Below are 20336 nucleotides of genomic sequence, written 5' to 3' on the forward strand. Positions count from 1 at the left end.
AATCCACCCTTCAACCAAGGTGCAATTAACTTTGAAAGAGTGCAGCATAAAGACTTTTCATTATGGCATCTGATTTCAAAGTGTTTTGTCAACGGACAGTGGATAATTCTACTTTCTTTTTGTTTTGGATGCTTCTCCTTTAAATGCAAGAAGTATTGCAAAACCTCTTGCTCTGTAGAAAATTTGTCTTTTGGTAAGGATGACCTGGATTCCCCAACTAAAAAATTAACTTTTTTCTTACTTTTTCCCGACATGAATAAAACTGTAGTAAATAGCTCTAATAAGCATATGAAGTAAGTGTATCATGAAAATTATCAATAATTATTTCCCGCGTTTTTAAATGAAAATTAAATATCGTCTTTGCTAAAAAGTAATTCGCATAACGTGTTTAAGCGAGTACGCTAAAGTATTAAAGTAAATGCGAAGCGTAAAAATTGGTAAAAATCCGCATAACTATGCAATTTTTTAGTTAGGTTTAGACAAAATATTTTAAGCAAATTAAATTACCATGCATTTTTTTTTTTTTCTATTAACTTAGAAGAAACTCTGGAGAGAAAAAAAATAGAATTATTTTGAGTTTTAGAACCCTCTCAAACGTGTTGAAAATAAGCTTAAAAAAGAGTAAATAAGTCTAAAATTAGACCATTAGGGCACTTGAGCAACCCCTAAAAGTGGTTAAAACTCAAAAAAAAAAAAAATCTACTAATAAAATAGGGGTCTGCGCAGCAGATAAAACTCCATGGTACTTTAAATTTTTTCATGACCCCAAAATGAAGCAGTCTAATATATATATATATATATATATATATATATATATATATATATATATATATATATATATATATATATATATATTTCATTATTTCTGAAATTAGTTTTTGAATAATTATTGTTATTGAATCGTTATCGAATAAAAAAAATAATGATTTTTTTTATTTTTTAACAATTTTGGTAGTAAACAAAAATATTAACATATTGATAAACAAAACCCTTGTTAAATAATTTAAACAGCGATTTTGTTTTGAATAGCAGAATAGAATAATTTGGGTTTTCAAGTATTTTTTAAATATAAGTTGTTTTGCGTTTTCACTTGCATTGATGTAAAAATATGAAAAAGTTTAATGTCTGATTTGAGCATATTTTTGATACATAGTTAGAGCGCGTTCGCCAGAAATTTAATGCATAAATAATTTACGTTATCGTAAAAATGTTTTACATTTAAACAAATTACTAAGAAACACAGAGCTGTAGAGAAGAATCGTTTTTCACGATTAAATTTTTGATATTTTTTTTAATTTTTTTTTTTAATTATATTAAATTAAAAAAAAAATTAAATTAAATATAAAAGTCTTAATTATGCAAACTCTTTTGTTAGTTATTCTTAAAACATATAATCTTTGTTAAGAAAAAATTTAATTAATTTATTGAACAATGTTTATTTTTATTTATATACCAACTTAAATAAAATATAATAACATGATAAAATGTTATAACATGACTTGTGCCATTTATAAACCGTAGGCAGCTGCCCTTATGGCACCATTGGTTTTGGATAAAGTTTTAATTTGATGAAGATCACGCAAATTACATATGATTTTAATAACATAAATCTTCTCTTTTTCTGTGATAGTTTCAATTCGAAAAGCATCAGCCTCCCCCCCCCCCTTCCGTATATCTTAAATTTAAAGATATCCATATACCTTTAATTAGTAAGAAAAGCAAAGAATAATAATTATTGAAGAAGTAATTTTAAGTACAATAAAAATGAATTGTTTGTGTATTTTTATATAATATCTCGAAAAAAATGTGTTAATATTTTTGTTATCAAAGAGTACAGAATATAAATGTCTCTTGTAAAAAAGATTTTTATAGAGTTTTTTACTGAATTTTTGTTAGAAACATCTGCAAAAAATTTGTAGTTAAGGATTGATGAACTTTTTTCATGTTGCTAAATATTTAAATAAAAAGTTTAGCGTAAAATTACGTTAAATATAGTCGTTATAAAAAGATTAGAAATATCATCGCGATAAAAAAGTTACAACAATTACTTTTAACGTTTTTAATTTTTATTGCTCACAGAGCAATAATAAATTAGTAAAAACACTTATCTAGTTTTTATTCTGTCTATTAATAATATATATACATAAATAATCACACTCACACACACACACACACACACACACACACACACACACACACACACACACACACACACACACACACACACACACACACACGTATATATATATATACATATGTATATATATATACATATATATATATATATATATATATATATATATATGTATATATATATATATATATATGTATATATATATATATATATATATATATATATACTGTCTATAATTATTCAAACTTAGTCATACTTTTCAATATAAGATATCAAAGTTTTACATACTATTATAGTCCGGTAGAATTTTGATACAACCAGGAATAAAATATTATGAAGCTGAAACTTTGAACATAAATATATTATAAGTCACTATAAAAAAAGCCCCGTTATTTGGACCACCCGAAGATGCTCTTTTAAGTCTAATTAAAAAAGGGTAATAGTTTTTATGGTCAAAAAATTTTTTTTGTGAAAAATGTACTTTTCATATATCGTTAGAAAGTTAATATAATGCTGATTCATATTCGTATAAGAACTATAAGTTAAAAACAATATCTTTAGAAAACATGATTTATTATGCCTATGAAAAAAATTATACAAAACACATTAAGTAAAAAGATTCTTCCGTATTTATTGCTTTTTATTATTTGTTTAGTATGTACTTATAATAAAAAAAACATGCTTTCAGATAAAATCTAGAATAAAAGTTATTTAAAACAATATGGTTAACTTATGAGTAAAAAATTAATCAAATAAATCTTCAAATATGTTTCTAATGTCATCTGTGTTGTCAAAGTATTCAAAGTTGATACCATCATCATGCATTTTCAAAGTTCGTCTTTCTTATAAAATAATATGATTTAATTAAATATGATAAATTATTTTAAATTTACCATTATGGGATGCTCCATTCATATTAAAAAATGGTAGCAAATTGCATCAAACCAAATGTTTTAGTTATATTAAAATCACCTCTTTGTTGGGACAACTTTCTCCTCAACAACCACCACAAGTGGAAATGCGCTTTTTTGAATACATTTTTCAATTGCGTCTTATAACATTTAGGTACTACATCATTACCAGTTGTTATAAGAGCATTGTTTTCTTTTTTCCATACCCATTCTTCAGGATTAGGATCAAAAGCCCATCAAGTAACTTCCATTCAATAACTTGAAGATGGATGTGTAACCCATGTGAGTATGCCACTTTTTTAGTTGGTGGTAACTTATGAGGTTCAATTATACATTTGCAAGTCATTTCCAAATACTTTTGATATCTACAAAGGAAAGATTATACATTATAGTAATAATAAACATCTTAGTTTCATAGTATATAATGTAGATTATGTAAATTTCTAATATATAAAGTAATATATATTATAAATTTTCGTATGTATGTAGTTTATAATATATGTAAATTTATAATATATTTATAATACATAACTTATAATATAGTAAACGAACCTTAATTTTGTCAATGTTTTAACTAGTGCTCCATTGTAAATAATTTTAAATGCTGCTTTACCAACTGCATCTTTATCTGTTCAAAAGATTGTCATTAATGGTAATATTTCTTGGAGCATATTAGAATTTCTTAGAAGACTTAAAATGTTGGGTTTTCCTTTTCAGTATGTTGCAGTGGCAACATACTGACCATGCATGTACAAGTAATAAGTGCTCTTTAAACTCACTGGTTGTAAGAGTTAATTCTTTGATGCTCCAGAGATGATTACCCTTTCCGGACATGAAATAGACATTATAGATGTTTTATCTCCAATGATACAAAAGCATAACAGCTATATCAGCGTCATCAGCTGCAACTACAACTTCGCTATTTAATGCTAGCTGTAAAACAGTTGAAACAATTTTTATATCAGCATCACCTGGGCATATATGCACTTGGTGCCCTGCAGCCATAAGATGCTTTGCTAGCAGTTTAATGTCTTCTTTGTTTTGTTATGATAATAAAAAGCACTCCTGCTCAAACAGCAATGTATTATCATCATGCACATTGATCAGATTTTTTCCTTCTTTTCTTCTAGCATGCTCACTTGATATAGTTGAAAAAGTTTCATGCCCATCAAATATCACATATACTACATCATTATTGTGTTTGATGTATGTTAAGTACAACTTGCAAATCTTGCCAAAATTTTATCCTTTTACCTATCTTACCCGATGTATTAAAGCTCCACCATCGATTACGAATCTGACAAATTTTGCTTTTATTTCATCTACTTTGCATTGAACCTCTTTAGGTAAAAGTAATTTTTTGCAGTGATGATTTATATGGTTTTCTCATCACCCCGTTTTTAAATAACACAAGAAGTGTGGTAGTCAACTCATAACTAAAATAGTGTTCAACATCATCATCTCTTAGAGCAATTGCAGCAAGTCTTGTCAATAGAACGGTTGGGTTAACATGTATATAGGTGCCTTCCTTCAGTTTTATTACATTATGCAATCTATTCAGTAGTTTTATTTGGTCTCGATGTCTGATTTTAGCTTCGGTGATAACTAAATTTTCTAACTTGTTATGGATCATCAATTCTATTTTATAGCTTTTTCACATTTTATATCTTTCCAATTTTCACACCTTATACCTTTCCAATGATGGAGACAAGACCTGTTGATAGAGAATGCAAGTTTGAGTCTTGATATAAAAGCAGATTTCATCTCCTTAACCACTTTAAAAATTTTTGCAGTCTAAAAAATCCCTTGCACGTCTTGCCAACTCCATTTCTTTGTTTTGTTTTCTTGTTTTTTATTTACATCCGTTAGAGTTGTCATGACTTCGTGTATAGCCGCACTGGAGTTTAAACTAAGCACCCAAAGACACTTTCTGTTAGTCCACATCCTTACGTTAAGCTGCCTCTACTTTTTACAGAATGCATTAATGGCTGGTATTCTTAAAGCATGTGATCCATTATAAAGTAGGCACTAAACCAAGAACTTTTGAGACACTAGTGTTACATTTCTTGAGAATAAATTCTGGCACTCTTGGCGTAATTTATGTACCCAGTTGCAGCAAATTAGTTTATTATAAGCTTTGTTGTATGTAGGTAAAAAGATCAATTTGATGCTCTACAATAATGAAGTTTTTTGCGATTGTAACATATTCTGTATATTGAAGCCAGAGTTCTGCAGTTCTAGAATGTGATTTCAGAGATTTGATGAATTGTCTACTTTACTTGAAACAGTGATAAGTTGTTTTGTTTCTACAAACTTTGTCTTCAGTTAAAGTACTTTTCATTGCTTTTTCAAAAATAGGTTGAAATGAGGAAAGATTAATCTCTCCACCATTAACAAGGATAACCAGTAGTATAATTTTAAGGGCACTTTCTGCTAGAGTGTGCGCTCAAAGCAACCTTGTAGTAGCTTTTCCAGACATCGAATGTATAATACTATTTTCTGCGTATATCTCATTAAACAATTATTCCAAACCAGATAAAACCTCCCATAAGTTTGCCAACGCTTCCAATGTAACTCATTATGGTATGAAATCCACCCAATCTGCATACTATATTTAAATTTTCTTCTTTAATGATTGCTGTTGCTTTTATCCATAATGGTTGGTAAAAAGTTACATAAGGTATTGACATGTTCAATTTTTCATCCTGATCTATAACAAAACGAAGGGTGAAATAAATGCATGTTTAATCAGAAGGATTGAGATCAGTTATTGGGAGGAATGAAATTAATGATTTTTGCGGACAAATCTTTGTTTCAGTTGTATCTAGTTGCATAAAACCTGATCAGTTTGGCCATGGGTACTCAGCGGAACTGAGAAACCAGCCACTTTGCCATAACAAGTTAAAATTTAATACTCTGGGAAGTGCAATCGGAGAAGGCATTTCTCTGTAAGGTTTAAATTTAATCATCTGAAAGCAAATGTTACTAGATCCTAAATAAGATAGTATATTAACACCGTGATTTGTAACTAAATCGGACGTTTTCTTTTTTTGTTTTAAACGTTTAGAAAGTTTAAAGTTGTTACTTTATTGCTTCTTTTATTGTCATCATTTTTTTTTGTTAAGAAAACAATCTTTTTTCCAGTCAAAAATGTCCTTCTGCTGCTATAATGAACTAGAACTCTACCTATCGAGCTCTGATTTTTCATAGAATTGAAGTACGCCCTTAAATCTTCCACTTCTCTTTTTTTTTGCTGAACTTTATTAGTGTTTTTAATACCTTCAACTTGACAATGACATGTGACTCTTTACTGAGTGTTTTGTCAATAATAAATGTTTGTTTGCATATTTTTCTTCAATGGCAATTTGAGCCATCTAAAAATAAATCAATATATTTGCATCTACAAAAATGCAGAATACCGACTATATGACTTTGCAGTAAACCACTCAAAAGTATAATCATTATGATCGTGTAAACCTAAAAACTAAAACCTAAAAACTAAAACCTAAAAACTAAAACCTAAAAACTAAAACCTAAAAGCTAAAACCTAAGAACTAAAGCCTAAAAACTAAAACCATGTTTACAACTCTTGTATTAATAGATTAATAAATGTACTATTAAAGATTTGAATCTAATTCAATACTAAAAATAAAGTTTTTATTAATAGTAAAAGAAATTCAAAATAAGTGAAATAAGTTACTAAATAATGTTTTTTACTATTTCTTTGAAAAGTTAGGCATTACAGCTTAAATAAACAAAAAACACTTAATCATCATATAACTTTTAACTATTAATTTAAAATGTTTACTAAATTATTTAATAAAAATATAAACCTTTACAACATGCATGATTAACTTACCATGTATTATCAAATATTTTAATGCCTATGGGTACTGTAAAGTTCATTGAATCTATATAACGTTGTGTTAATGTAAGAAGCATATCTTATCAATTTTTTATTTTCAACCCAGAGTTCTTATAGGAATATGAATCAGCATTAAATTATCTTTCCAACAATATATGAAAAGTATACTTCTGAAGAAAAAAATTTTGACCATAAAAATTATTTTCTCTTTTTGATTAGGCCTAAAAGTACACAAAAGTTCACAAAAGTACACAAAAGTTCCGATGCTCCAGATGATGGGGCTTATTTTTTGGTAAAGTATCTTATGTTTATGTTCACTTGTGCAAAGTTTTAGCTTTATAGTATTTTATTCTAGGTTAGGGTGATTTTTTAGTTAATCCAGCAGATTATAAAAAAACTGGCAAAATCTGCCTTGTTACTTTCCTATTTCTTAAGTTTGCATAAAAATTAATAATAAAAGTCTTATAATTTACTTGCCTATTTAATTCCCCCTAGCATCACTTAACTGTTAAATGCTGGATCTTCTTGACTCAATACATGGGTTTTGCTTGTGACTCATTCTATTATCTCCTAATGAGGGTACAGCTTTAAAACTCAGTTTTATGGTTCTGAGGCCGGATGGAAGTCGGTTTCCTGAACTCTGTGGTAGCTCTCAGAGAGACTGATTCCATCAACAACTGAAAAATATCAAAGTATTAACAGTGCCATGTTGCGCATGGGTGGTGTCCCTGTTTTTACTTTTGGTGTGCATTGCCAAGGCCACATTTGGAGACCTTTATTATGGCTTAGGGTTTATTAATAGTAATGAGGCAATTGCTTGGGCTATTAAACAGTGTTCTGAGTACTATTTATGCTTTGAGTTAAGTTCTTTAACAAATTTAAAAATGAATAAAGTACCAAAAACTATGAAACACAAAAAACCATCGTCATCACCAAGTTCTCTAAACCTATCATTCGCTAATATTCGTGGTCTTGGAAATAACTTTTCTTCTGTTGAGTCTTATCTCTTGCAAAGTTCCAACTTAGTCTTTGTGAGACTAATTTGAGTTCAGCTGTCTCATCTTGTAATCTTAGTGTTAATGGTTATCTTCCTTTAATTCGTTAAGACTCCAATAGTCACATGCTTGGCCTGGGCATTTACATTCATAAGAATTCACCCATTTTTCATGAAAATAGGTTTGAATTCACAGACTACTCTTTCGTGTGCTTTCGTTTAGTACCACTTCACTCTATCGCCTTTCTCTTTGTTCTATATTGCTCTCCTTCATCTCAAGAATGCACTGTAGAAATCTTTCATCTTCCTGTTGACAAATATGCTTCTTACACTTCGTGAATTTAGGCTGGTATGAAATCTTTTATTCCCTCTTGATGATTCCAGGTCAAATCTCACTTTTCTCCATGGGAAAGAGTGAGGCTTGACATTGCTGCAACTGCTAATCGAAATCGTTACCTCCATATCTATCAGTGAAACAATCCTCCAGAAAACAGACGTCTGCTTGTTACTGCTAGAAGTCATTGTAAGAAGGTTTTGTTGTTTAGGTTTAACGTCAAAGCTCACTATTCTTAGGTCATGAAATCTCTTATTTCATCACAAAAATTAGGCTCTTATGACTTCTGGAGAATCTTAAAAAGTATCAATAATAAGGGCAAATTTGTAATTCCACCTCTCTTGTATAGTTCAGACTTAGTCACCTCACCTCAATACAAAGCTGAATTATTTTTTAAGAAGTTTTCATCAATATTATCTCTTGATTCCACTAGTTGCGTTTTACCTGATATAGCCGTCAAACAGGTTGATCTATTGCTTGACATTTGTATCTGTTAAGCTTCTGTATCTAAAGTGATTTCCTGCTTAGACTCTTCTAAAGCTTGTGGCCCGGACAACATACCTGTTATAGTCTTGCAGAAGTGTTCACCGGAGATTTAGTAGATGGCACAAGAGCTAGCGTCTCTTGTGTTATCTACTAAAATTCATTCTGGTGTTACTCGTCATTCAATTAAGTCTCATCCTTTTTCTGTGACTGTTCGTAAGTGCTCCAAAAACTCTTTTTTGTCTAGTTTTTTCCTCGAACATCAGTTCTTTGGAATTCGCTTCCTTTATCTTGCTTTCTGATTCATATAATTTTTTTTTGTTGTTGCTTTATCTTGCTTTCTTGATTCATATAATTTGCAATCCTTTAAGTCGTCTGTCAATCGTTATCTTGCTCAACAGTCTTCATCTTTTTTCTTTCAGTAACTTCCAACTCTAGTTAATGGTTGCTTGCAGCCTTGTTGGAAGCAAAGATGTTTTTAAAGAAAAAAATAAAAAAAGAGCTATAATAAATTAGTAGAAAATTACTTTTTCGGTTTACACTGTGTTTCATCAATTAAGGCTTATCAGAAATGAATGTTCAAATTAATAAAACTTCAGTTTAAACCAAAAAAAACAGGAAGTCATAAATGTCTTAGCTACTGTAAATTTTCATAAATTTGTGGAATATGTTGACTCAGTTATTATAAAAAAAATTTCACTAACATAGGAAAAGTGTTTTTAAAAATGGTTGATAAATACTTCCCACCCTCTTATTGATTACATAAACTTGATTACATATATTGATTACATAAACTTTTTTAATCGAAATAAAATTAAAGTTAGCTACAGTTGCACAAAAATATCAAAAGAATTATAAAAGATAACAATAATGCTTTGCTAAACAAGAAAAAAATAATTGTCCAATGAGTGGAAAATGTTTATCAAAAAGTGTGGTATGTAAATGTAAATTTATATACCACACTTTTTGTGAAAAAAAATAAGAATCTACCTGATAACAATACACTGGCTTAACAGAGGGTGAATGGAAAGAACGTTTTGCCAACTATAATCAATCCTTTAAAAATAAAAAGTATGCCTACAAGAAAAATTTGAAATAATTGCTTACAAGATTATTGAAAAAATGCCTACAAGAAAAATTTGAAATAATTACACATACAAACCAAGAATGTTTAAAAACAAAAAATCGGAATTAATTTCTATATGCAGGCATGACAATGCATTTCTCCTTCAAAAACCATAAAAATAAGTGAGTTCAAAAAATAATTACACTAAATCCCCCATTAAAATTGTATTTATGCAAAAGTAAACAATTCTAAAAAATTCTATTTATAATTATGTCAGCATTTTTTTTTTTTTTAAATTAGTGTAAATCCATATAAGTACAAGTGTACATTAAATAACCCATGCCCTATCATGTTTATATTGGAGAATACAAAAACAATTCTATGTACATCTTATAGTGTCAATGTAATCTAAACCAATGAAAAAGAGCTCCTTCATTCTTCATTTCATCAGGCTTCTCTATGTTCTCCAGGTTAGCCACAATAAGCAACTGTTCAAGATAGCAATGATACAAATTCTTTAAATAAATGTACAGAAGGCGAATGAATTGCTTCCTGTGAAAGAGCGTTCCAGTGTTTTTTTACTCTATTTGTAAAAAAAATTTCTCGTATAATGCAACTTTTGATTGTTCAGGTAAAAGTTGCTGATTGTGTCCACAGAGATTGTAATTTGTTGTTGAATTTAGTAGAGTTTGAGGGAAAGTTGACTTCATCAATCTGGTGAGTAAATTTGAACTGTTGGATAAGGTACCTCTTTTCCTGCCATCCTCAAGTAATGTTAGTTTTAGCCTTTGTAATCTTTTTTCATATGGTAGATGTTTTATCTCAGGTATTGTTTTTGCTACACTTCTTTAGACTTTCTCTATAACTGCAATATCTTTTTTCAGGTGAGGAGACCAAACCTGTACTGCAAAATCTAGATGTGGACAAATGTATGCAAGATACAGTGTTTTCCATAAAATTAGTCTGCGACTACAAAAAGCTTTTTGGAGACAATTAGGCATTTGGTTTGCAATTGAGATTGTCGTTTTGAGTTATTCCACATGTATGTGAAAATTTACAGTAGCTAAGACATTTATGACTTCCTATAATTTAATTTTTGGTATAAATTAAAGTTTTATTAGTTTGAACATTCATTTCTGATGAGTCTTAATTGATGAAACACAATGTTAAATGATAAAAGTTTGATATGTGATTTTCTACTAAATTATATATGTATATGTATATATATATATATATATATATTATATATATATATATATATATATATATATATATATATATATATATATATATATATATATATATATATATATATATATATATATATTTATATTTATATATATATATATATTTATATTTATATTTATATATATATATATATATATATATATATATATATATATATATATAATTTATTTATTTTTACTTTAGGTACTATTCTTTATTTTGATTGTGCAAATGAAGGTTTGAACAATATTATTTTCATCAGTCCATCATGGGTTTGCAAATTAATGGCAAAATTTATTTCTATAGATTATGATAACACTCATATTAAAAATGGTATCATAGAAAGAAAAAATGTTCGGGTAAGAGTGAACAAAGCCATTCTTAATATTTTAGAAATTTTTTTTTTTTGGAAATCCAACTTCTTTTGGTATACATAATATATAACTAACCTAAACTTTAAAACTCATCATTTATTTTGGTTTATTTTATATACACCTTCCTGTTTACCTCTAAGTTATTGCCTCACTACTCACTTCCTTATTAGAGACAGCATGGAAGGTGGTGCTAGACCCAACATATTCAGTGTGATGAGCGTTGAAGTCACCAATAACAACAATATTGGCATAGGGTAAAGAATAAGGGTAAGAAATTATATCTAAAAGAGTACATTCTTGAGAAGAAAAACAATAAAGAAAAAAAAGTGATAAGCGAAAGCACATATAAAAATAGTCAGAGGATTCAAATCTCCACCAATAGGTGAATTGATGTGTAATGTTAAATCCAAGAATGTGACTATTAAAATCTTTGCAAATTAGATGACAATAACCATCAATATCTAAAGATCTTTGATGGCTAAGATCTATCTGAGATCTGAAGAAGGTACAGCCAAATACAAATTATTTTTACAATAGCAATCAAGTGTGGTAAATTTTGCAAGAGGTGGAAAGTTTCTTTGAAGACCACAAATATTTGTGAAAGTTATATTGAAACAGTTAGGTTATGATGATGGTTTTTTATGTTTAATATTTTTGGTTATTTGAGGATTTGAGCATTTAAGTTTAAAAAGGACTTGACTCATTCATAGATAAAGCATGGCATCCCAAGCAATAGGATAGTTAACTCAAATTCGTAAATTAGGGCTCCTTTTGTGACTTTGACAAATCAAAACATCAACAGGGACACCAGGGAAGCGAAGATGTTTAAAGTATATATATATATATATATATATATATATATATATATATATATATATATATATATATATATATATATATATGTGTATATATATATATATATATATATATATATATATATATATATATATATATCAATTTAGAAATTAGATTTTATTGTTGTTTTATACTTCTTCTTGTTAAGTTTCTTGTTATATTGATTTTAAGTTGATTTTAATACTTTATTTCTAATGTTGATTTTATTCTTTATCAAAATAATTTTTTTTGTTTTCAAGTTTGTTTTAGGAAAAGATTGGGACAGCGAGAATCAAGACACAATAAAAAAGTATTTAAGGTTACTATGGCGTTTCCAAATTGCTTGTGAAATTGATGATCATAGGGTTCTTGTTCCACCAAAACTTCCTGTCTTTGCTCCAATATCTGCAACATCAATCAAATTAAGTAGCCTGCTTACTCGATACTACTTTTTTAATTATGTACCATATGGTTTTTGGACTCGATTTATTACTCGTTTTTTGTTGATAATGAAAGAAATGCTATCAAATCCAAAAATTGAAATAATTTCCAGAGCTTCTCTTGTAGATAGTTTACAGAAAAACAAGTTAAATTCTTTTACATTTTACAAAGCAGGTGAAAAACCTTCAAACCTAAATGTCACACACTCTTTAAATATCAAATCTCCGGAAAATCTTTGTTTAAATCAAATTCAAACAAGTTTGGAACTATCTGAATCAAAACGTTTTTCTGTTAACAGTTGGTATATACAGTTTTTTGAAAGAAATTTTTCTAACAACTCCAACATGCAAAATAACTCAAAATTTATCAATTCACATTTACAATTAACAAACAATTTAGACCAATTCAAAAATAAAAATTTACAGTCAGAATGTTCACATAATAGTACAACATCAGCTGAGGAAACTGAGATTAGTTTTGTAAGCTCTGATAATAAAGATAGATATGATGATTTTTGCAGTTGTTGCAATGATTTATCATACGATGATAATTGTATTGCTGTTAGTAAAAGCAGCGATGTGGCAAGCTGCATGACACATAATTGTGTAAGCAATCTTAAAACTGATTGTAAAAAAAAAACAAATTTTGAAAAAATCATTCACAAATCTGATACTAACATAACATCTAAAGTGACTTACACTGATTCAAGTTCAAATAATGGCACTCAAAGATTTAATGAACCTAAGAAAGATATTCCAAAGCTGTCTTTTAATGAAAATGATTGTTATATGCAGCGGGTAGATGAACACTTTGGTATTGGTTCTTTAGATTCTACAACTGAATTTATTTCAAAGCAAGATCATGAAAAAAAACTATCAGAAGAAGACAATGAAACCAATTCCCAACTTATTAATGAGCTTTCAAATAATGATGAAGCCTATGAGGAATATTTCAACGATTGCAATGAACTGGCTTATCTTTTAGACAAAGGCTATTTAAGTTGCTGGAATGAAGGTATTATATTTAACCATCCACAGTTGTATTTTTCCATACAGCAGTTACTTATTTCGGTGAAACCAGATCAGGAAACAATTGAAATACGTGTATCTAAGTCGCCTCTAGGCTATCGTGTTCTCAGCTATATTGTTGATCATATAAGAACACTTTTGGAAGAGTGGTATGAGGGTTTATCATATTCAGATACTGTTGTTTCTTCTCTGGCATGTCCTGTTTGTACAAGTTTGGATATAAAACCTTACCTAATAAACATCAGTACTGCTTTTGAAAAAATGTATAGATGTTCACAAGAAAGTGCTTTAAATGTAACTTGTGAAAATAACCATGTGCCAAAAAATGTAAACATAGAAGAGTTTTGTCCAGATCTTACATTTCAAGATTTACCAAAAACAATGAAATTTACTTCTAACGATTTTCAATGCGAACAAAATGAAAAATGCAAACTGGGAGAAGGCCAATTTGGAAAAGTATATAGTGGTTTATGTAAAAATAAAATTAGAGCTGCTATAAAGTTTTATAAATTCAAGATAAACAACAAAGATGAAATTTTATCATCATTGAATCAATTTTACAAAATTCGACAAGAAATTGTGATGCTCAGTAAATTGCGTCATCATCCATATATAATTCAATTTTTAGGCTTCTCACTGAAACCAGAATTATGTGTTGTGATGGAACGTGCAAGTCATGGTGCTTTATCATCTGTCATTCACAAAAAACCCCAAGTTATTCCTAGAATTGTTAAGTTTCGAATTTGTCAGCAAATAGCAAGTGCTGTAGCTTTTATGCATACAAAATATATTATTCATCGCGATATAAAATCAGATAATATTTTATTGTTCTCGCTCAATCATAATGCAAAAATCAATATCAAATTAACTGATTTTGGTACAGCGAACTTCATGAGTCCAAGTGGTATGAAAACATTTTTTGGCACCAAAGGGTACACTGCTCCAGAAATGATTTTGTACCAATCATCTTTAGATGAATATAATTCAAGTGTTGATATATACTCATTTGGAATTTTTCTTTACGAGTTAATTGCATATAGAAGGCCATTTCATGATGTTGCAGAAGTATATGAAATAGATCACTATGTCAAAAAAGGACTTCGACCAAAGTTTTATGACATTCTTGATGCATTTTATGGATTACTTCATTTAACAAAGTTGATGTTATCTATGTGGCATCAAGAGCCTTTCAAAAGACCTTCTGCTAAAGATATTTTAAATTTGTCATTGTCTCCAACATTTCAATTAATTTTTGGACTGAAAGCGTTGTCTTCTACACATAACCCTTGTGATTTGTGTTATGTTAAAAGGTATAACCAAATTTGGATAGCATGTGATGACAAAGAAGGTAAATTTGTTATATAATTTATACATATATAGTTATTATTTTATTATATAATAAATATAGAATAAAGAATTTTTTATAGTGTGTATATATATATATATATATATATATATATATATATATATATATATATATATATATATATATATATATATATAGATATAGATATAGATATAGATATAGATATAGATATATATAGGTATATAGATATATATATATATATATATATATATATATATATATATATATATACATATATATATATATATATATATATATATATATATATATATATATATATATATATATATATATTATATATAATATATAAATATATATATATAAATATTATATATAATATACATATAAATATAATATATATCATATATAATATTGCTTAACTTATTAATGCTTATTCGTGAGTGTTTGACATGGAACTCACAGCAGATATTACACCTGAGTTAATGGCAAGAGAGTTTTTTTTATAAGAAAATGTAAACCAAAGTGTGTTCAAATATCTTATGTAAACTTCAAATTATGTAATGTTAAAACATGTCAAGCTTTAATGTTTTACTTTTACTTGAAAATTGTAATGTGGCAAAATCTCCTTAATTTTGATTTATAGCATTTATTTGTCATTTTACAAATTTATATCTTCTTTTATTTATTAAATAGTGTTAAAATTTATTAAATTAGTGTGCCTTAGTGGCTGAAGTGGTTAGCTTGCTGTGCTTCTGAAGTACATTGCAGGGGTTTAAATCCTTGCACTTGCACATTTAATTTTTCTTTTTTTAAATCTTTTTTAATTTTTTAACATATACATAACATATATAAAGAAATATAATATATAACATATATAAAGATATATAATATATAATATGTAAAGATATACAATATATAAAGATATAATATATAAAGATATTATATACCACAATAAACAAAAGTGAGAGAAATTTTAAATAGCTTAACATTTCTATAAACATAAGGTTTACAAAAATTTAAAATAAACCTGCAGTTAATCGTGGCTTTGGGTTTTTCTTGTTAAATAATATTTGAATTGATCAGTAGATTTGGGCAAGTGTGATTTTTATTGAGAAGTGCGTTTAATACATTCTTAAGAGAAACAGGTGAACTTTCCGATGTTGTACATGGTGTTTCAGCTACTAGTGGTTCCTCATCATTAGAAATAAATCCAAAAAGCCTAAACTCAAGTTTTCCAGCAAAATTTAAATTATTTTTTAATGAAACAACTGAAGGATCTTTTAGGCAACTGCAATACATTTCCTTAACAACTGCATAACATTTCCTTTAATTCTTTCATCGATGTGCTTTTTAAACTTTAATGCAATAAAGATGCAATTAATGCATGAATTCAACAGTAGTATCTGCTATCAATAACGTTGCATTTTCTCTGCTAAGAAATTCCACTGCTAGTTTTGCAGGCTTTAAAGCGGCATGTAATGAAGCTTATGACTCAAAATCTAGCTTGTTGATTACATCAAGAGTATTTAGTTCATTAAATGTCTAGAGTAAACATTACTTAGTTTTTAACAAAGGCTCAGTCATTGAAAAAAGTGAATTCCAACTATGGCAAACATCCAGATATAGTTCGATTTCTTTAAAAAATTCTTCAGTAACTTTCTTTTAAAAATTTGATTACGAACTGATGAGATTTTAATGAATTTCACTACTTTTTGTGCATTCATCAAAATTTTAAGGTAGTCAACATTAATCTCATTGTTTACTGATTCAAAACTAAAATTATCATCATAAATTCCATATTCATCCTCTTCTGAATTTACTCTATTTACTCCATTTACTCGGGAATTGATACGTTTGTCTATTTACTCGGGAATTGATACGTTTGTGACTTTTTTTTTTTTTTTTTGTATATGTGTTGCATACACCAAAATGAATTGCATGATTAAAGCATAACTGATCAACTATGTCCGTTAATGGCATGAACTTCTTGTTGATAGCTGCACTACCTTGAGTAGAACCTACTACATCTCTTTTCATACAGACACCAAATGAATTCAAATGATCCTTAATATTTTGCATTAAACTTTCAGCTGGACAGGAACCATAAATCCTAATGAGGCCAGTTTTATAGGTTTTCTTAAATTCGCTTTCATACAGGTTGACACTATTTTATTATTAATTGAAACACCATATGTAGCTAGATTAGCTACAATTTCTTTAAGACTCATTTTTTGTAAATAACTGTCCATTGTTTTAATTTTTTTTCAGTCGCGATTTGAGCTGCTGCAAAGTATTATTCCGCAAAGTAGTTGTGGATCCACTGGAGCATATTACAACAGAACAGCATCTATTACAGATGCCTTCAACATCTCTTGAATTTAGAAAGTTGCGCTGGACAGCAAGTTTTCAAACTGATGACATTATTTATCTGGAAGATAAATATATTTCAAAAAGTTAGATGATTAATAAAAACGTTATCGTGAATTATTTTTATTACATACATTAGTTATGTAATAAGAATAATTCACGATAACATTTCTATCAATTATTTAATTTTTTGAAAATATATTTATCTTCCAGATAATAAATGTCATCAGTTTGGAAATTTTCCGTCCAGCGCAAATTGTATAACTTTCTGTTATACAAAGTAAAAAATAATTGCAATCTAAGCAAACTTCTAATATAATGTTTTTATTGTGATAAATATTTTCTGGAAGAAAAGAAATTTCGTAGAGTGTCATCATTGTGTAATATCATCAAGAAATGTTTCGCTCCTTGAGATTCTAAGCAATTTTATATTTGGACACCCCTAACAACGAAGAAGATAGCTAAGCTAATTTACTTGTTGTTGCTGATCATTGACTGAATTTCGGACAACAGATAAAAAATCTTGGCTGAAAACTTTAAAACTGCTATTCTTTTAAAAAAAATTAAAAATTGTTTTTAATTTAAAATACACAGGCAATACTTTTTGTGAAACAACCCCCCCCCCTTACCTCCTCTTCCCAAATATAAACAGGATGTATTCAAATGGGTATAGATGAAAATTCCCATCATCTTTTGCAAAAAAACAAAAATAATTTAAAATCAGATAAATAAGGAGTACACATAATAAAAATATTTATATATTTCTTTGATACATAAATCAAATGGAGCTGATAAAACTATTATGGTAATAATCACACACTCAGAGATTATATATATATATATATATATATATATATATATATATATATATATATATATATATATATATATATATATATATATATATATATATATATATATATATATATATATATATTTTAAATATGTTTGCGGTAGTGGTGTAGTGGTAGAGCAGGTCGGTGCGGTAGTGGTGTTGTGGTAGAGCGCTCGCTTCATAAGCGAGAGGTTCCGAGTTCGATTCCCATCACGTCCCTGGTGGTACCGCGCTCAACTTGTTTCTCCGGCCTTGTTCGTCAAGGTTCGTGTTTCGGAGTTATAGAGTTGAGAGAGGGTTATGACCACAAGTAGCCTCCTCATCTGTAGTGGCCTTTTCGGCTTTGGGGAGGTGAATTATTTAAAAAAAATTTATATATATGTGTATGTGTGTATATATATTCAAATGTATTTCACTCTTTTTTGTTGTTAGATGTAAAATAAAATATTTTCTTTAGGCCAATTTGTTATTGTAATCAACATGGAAAATTTTAGGATTGTTCAAAAATTTAAAGTTGATACTGAAGAGTTAAGTCAACAAAATTTTAACATGTCATCTATAACCACTATAAGTGATAAATATGTTTGCGTTGTATTACGAAGCTTTGATGACGTAATAATAATTTATAAAGCAAAAAAGTACAGTGTTTTTAGAATCTACACAATGGAGGATTCTCATATTCTATCTATTTCTGCGAATGATGAATGGGTTTGTCTTGGATTTCTAAATGGTCGCTGTTCCAAAGTTACCTTAAAAAATTTTTTGAATGGGAGTATGTTAAAAAATCTTTACGATTTTCAAATAAGTGCGTTATGTCTTCCAGTAACTTCATTGGTGTTTTTGCTTGAAACGGTTGTTTGGTCGGTCGGGCGTTCTATTGCTTATTGTTATTTGAAAAAGGAAGAAGAAGGAATGAAGCCATGCCATACGGAAAGAAAAGTTCAAGAAATAGTTTACTCATTCAACAAAAAAATATTTTTTATTTCTTTTCAAAACAGTCCTGAAATTTATCTTCATAGTGCGGAAACTAAAGAAATCTTACATACATTCAGCTGTCGCAATGATATACTCTCGTGTTCACCAAAAGCTCTTAACGTCGATCTCAGGGTGACGTGTATGTGTTCAGTTGTTAACATGCTGTGGGTTGGTACTGGAAGTGGACACATTCTTATTTATGAGGTGCAAAAAAAAAAGTTTAAGATCATACTTTTGCTTACACTTCATCCGTACGCAAAGGAATTGAGAAAACTTGTGCTTATTCCGACAGAACGTCATGATGACGTAAAGTATCTTATTGTTAGTACCGGAAAAGAGTTAAATAAAAACGCTTTCGGAATGAACACGTTGGTCTGTTTTAACGATGATATTCCGAAAGATGAAGCGGCGATCAATGAAAAGCTTTATGAACCCGAGAATACTGGTGAAAGCAATGGTAAAGTAATTTTGGTTTGGCATGTTTTGCCGGCATATCAATATAAAAATTTAGAATTAATCTAATATGTATTATAAATTTAGTACTAATCTAATATGTAAAGTAGATTCTATTTATAAATAAACTTTTTTTTAAATGATTTTGTAAATAATTAAACAAATTATAAAATTGTATAAGGTTCTTTATAAAAGTTTTTAATATTTTTTTAATATTTATAGATATTGATTTTTATGAATTATTTAGTTAGGTTTTTTATGTAAGTCATCAAAATAAAAAAATAAAAAATTATAAGAAAGACAAAAGTGTTTAAAAGAATGTTCTTTGTAATCATATTCCAAATATATATTCCAAAGTAGCAATGGTGATTTAGACCAAAAAGATCCAGGTCTGTTTTTGAACTGTGACTTGTTCCACTAACAATTTGCAGAAAAGCATATTGCACTATTAAAAGTTTTGACTTGCATGAAGAGCCTTTTTGAGTCAATAATGAAACCCTAGTGGAAAACAAAATATAGCAAGTCACAAATGCAAATAAAATAGATTTAAACCTCGCGGGAAAAAAAAAATTTCATTTCATTTATAACGCTTTTAGGGATTGTATAAACTGCAAACTTTGGTATGTTTATGCTTATACTAAATAAAAATGTTTTTGGTGGTTGGAGACGTTTTAAAAACGTCTATAAC

At 28.3% G+C, this 20336-nt stretch overlaps 1 protein-coding gene across 4 annotated transcripts in view; it reads left to right on the forward strand.

Annotated features, from left to right (window-relative positions):
• The window catches only part of LOC105845704 (leucine-rich repeat serine/threonine-protein kinase 2), a 56056-nt gene extending 36185 nt beyond the window's left edge, over positions 1 to 19871 (forward strand). For 3 of the 4 annotated variants that reach the window (XM_065803121.1, XM_065803123.1, XM_065803124.1), the window contains 3 exons: positions 11219 to 11373; positions 12483 to 15039; positions 18678 to 19871. In XM_065803121.1, the coding sequence (XP_065659193.1) occupies positions 11219 to 11373; positions 12483 to 15039; positions 18678 to 19717 (3752 nt within the window). In that variant the 3' untranslated portion in view covers positions 19718 to 19871. The remainder of the gene's footprint in view (positions 1 to 11218; positions 11374 to 12482; positions 15040 to 18677) is intronic. The other variant, XM_065803122.1, reaches the window with a different exon arrangement.
• Positions 19872 to 20336: the final 465 nt, after the last annotated feature.

The sequence above is a fragment of the Hydra vulgaris genome, chromosome 08 (assembly GCF_038396675.1).
Source record: "Hydra vulgaris chromosome 08, alternate assembly HydraT2T_AEP".
Taxonomy (NCBI): Eukaryota; Metazoa; Cnidaria; class Hydrozoa; order Anthoathecata; family Hydridae; genus Hydra; species Hydra vulgaris.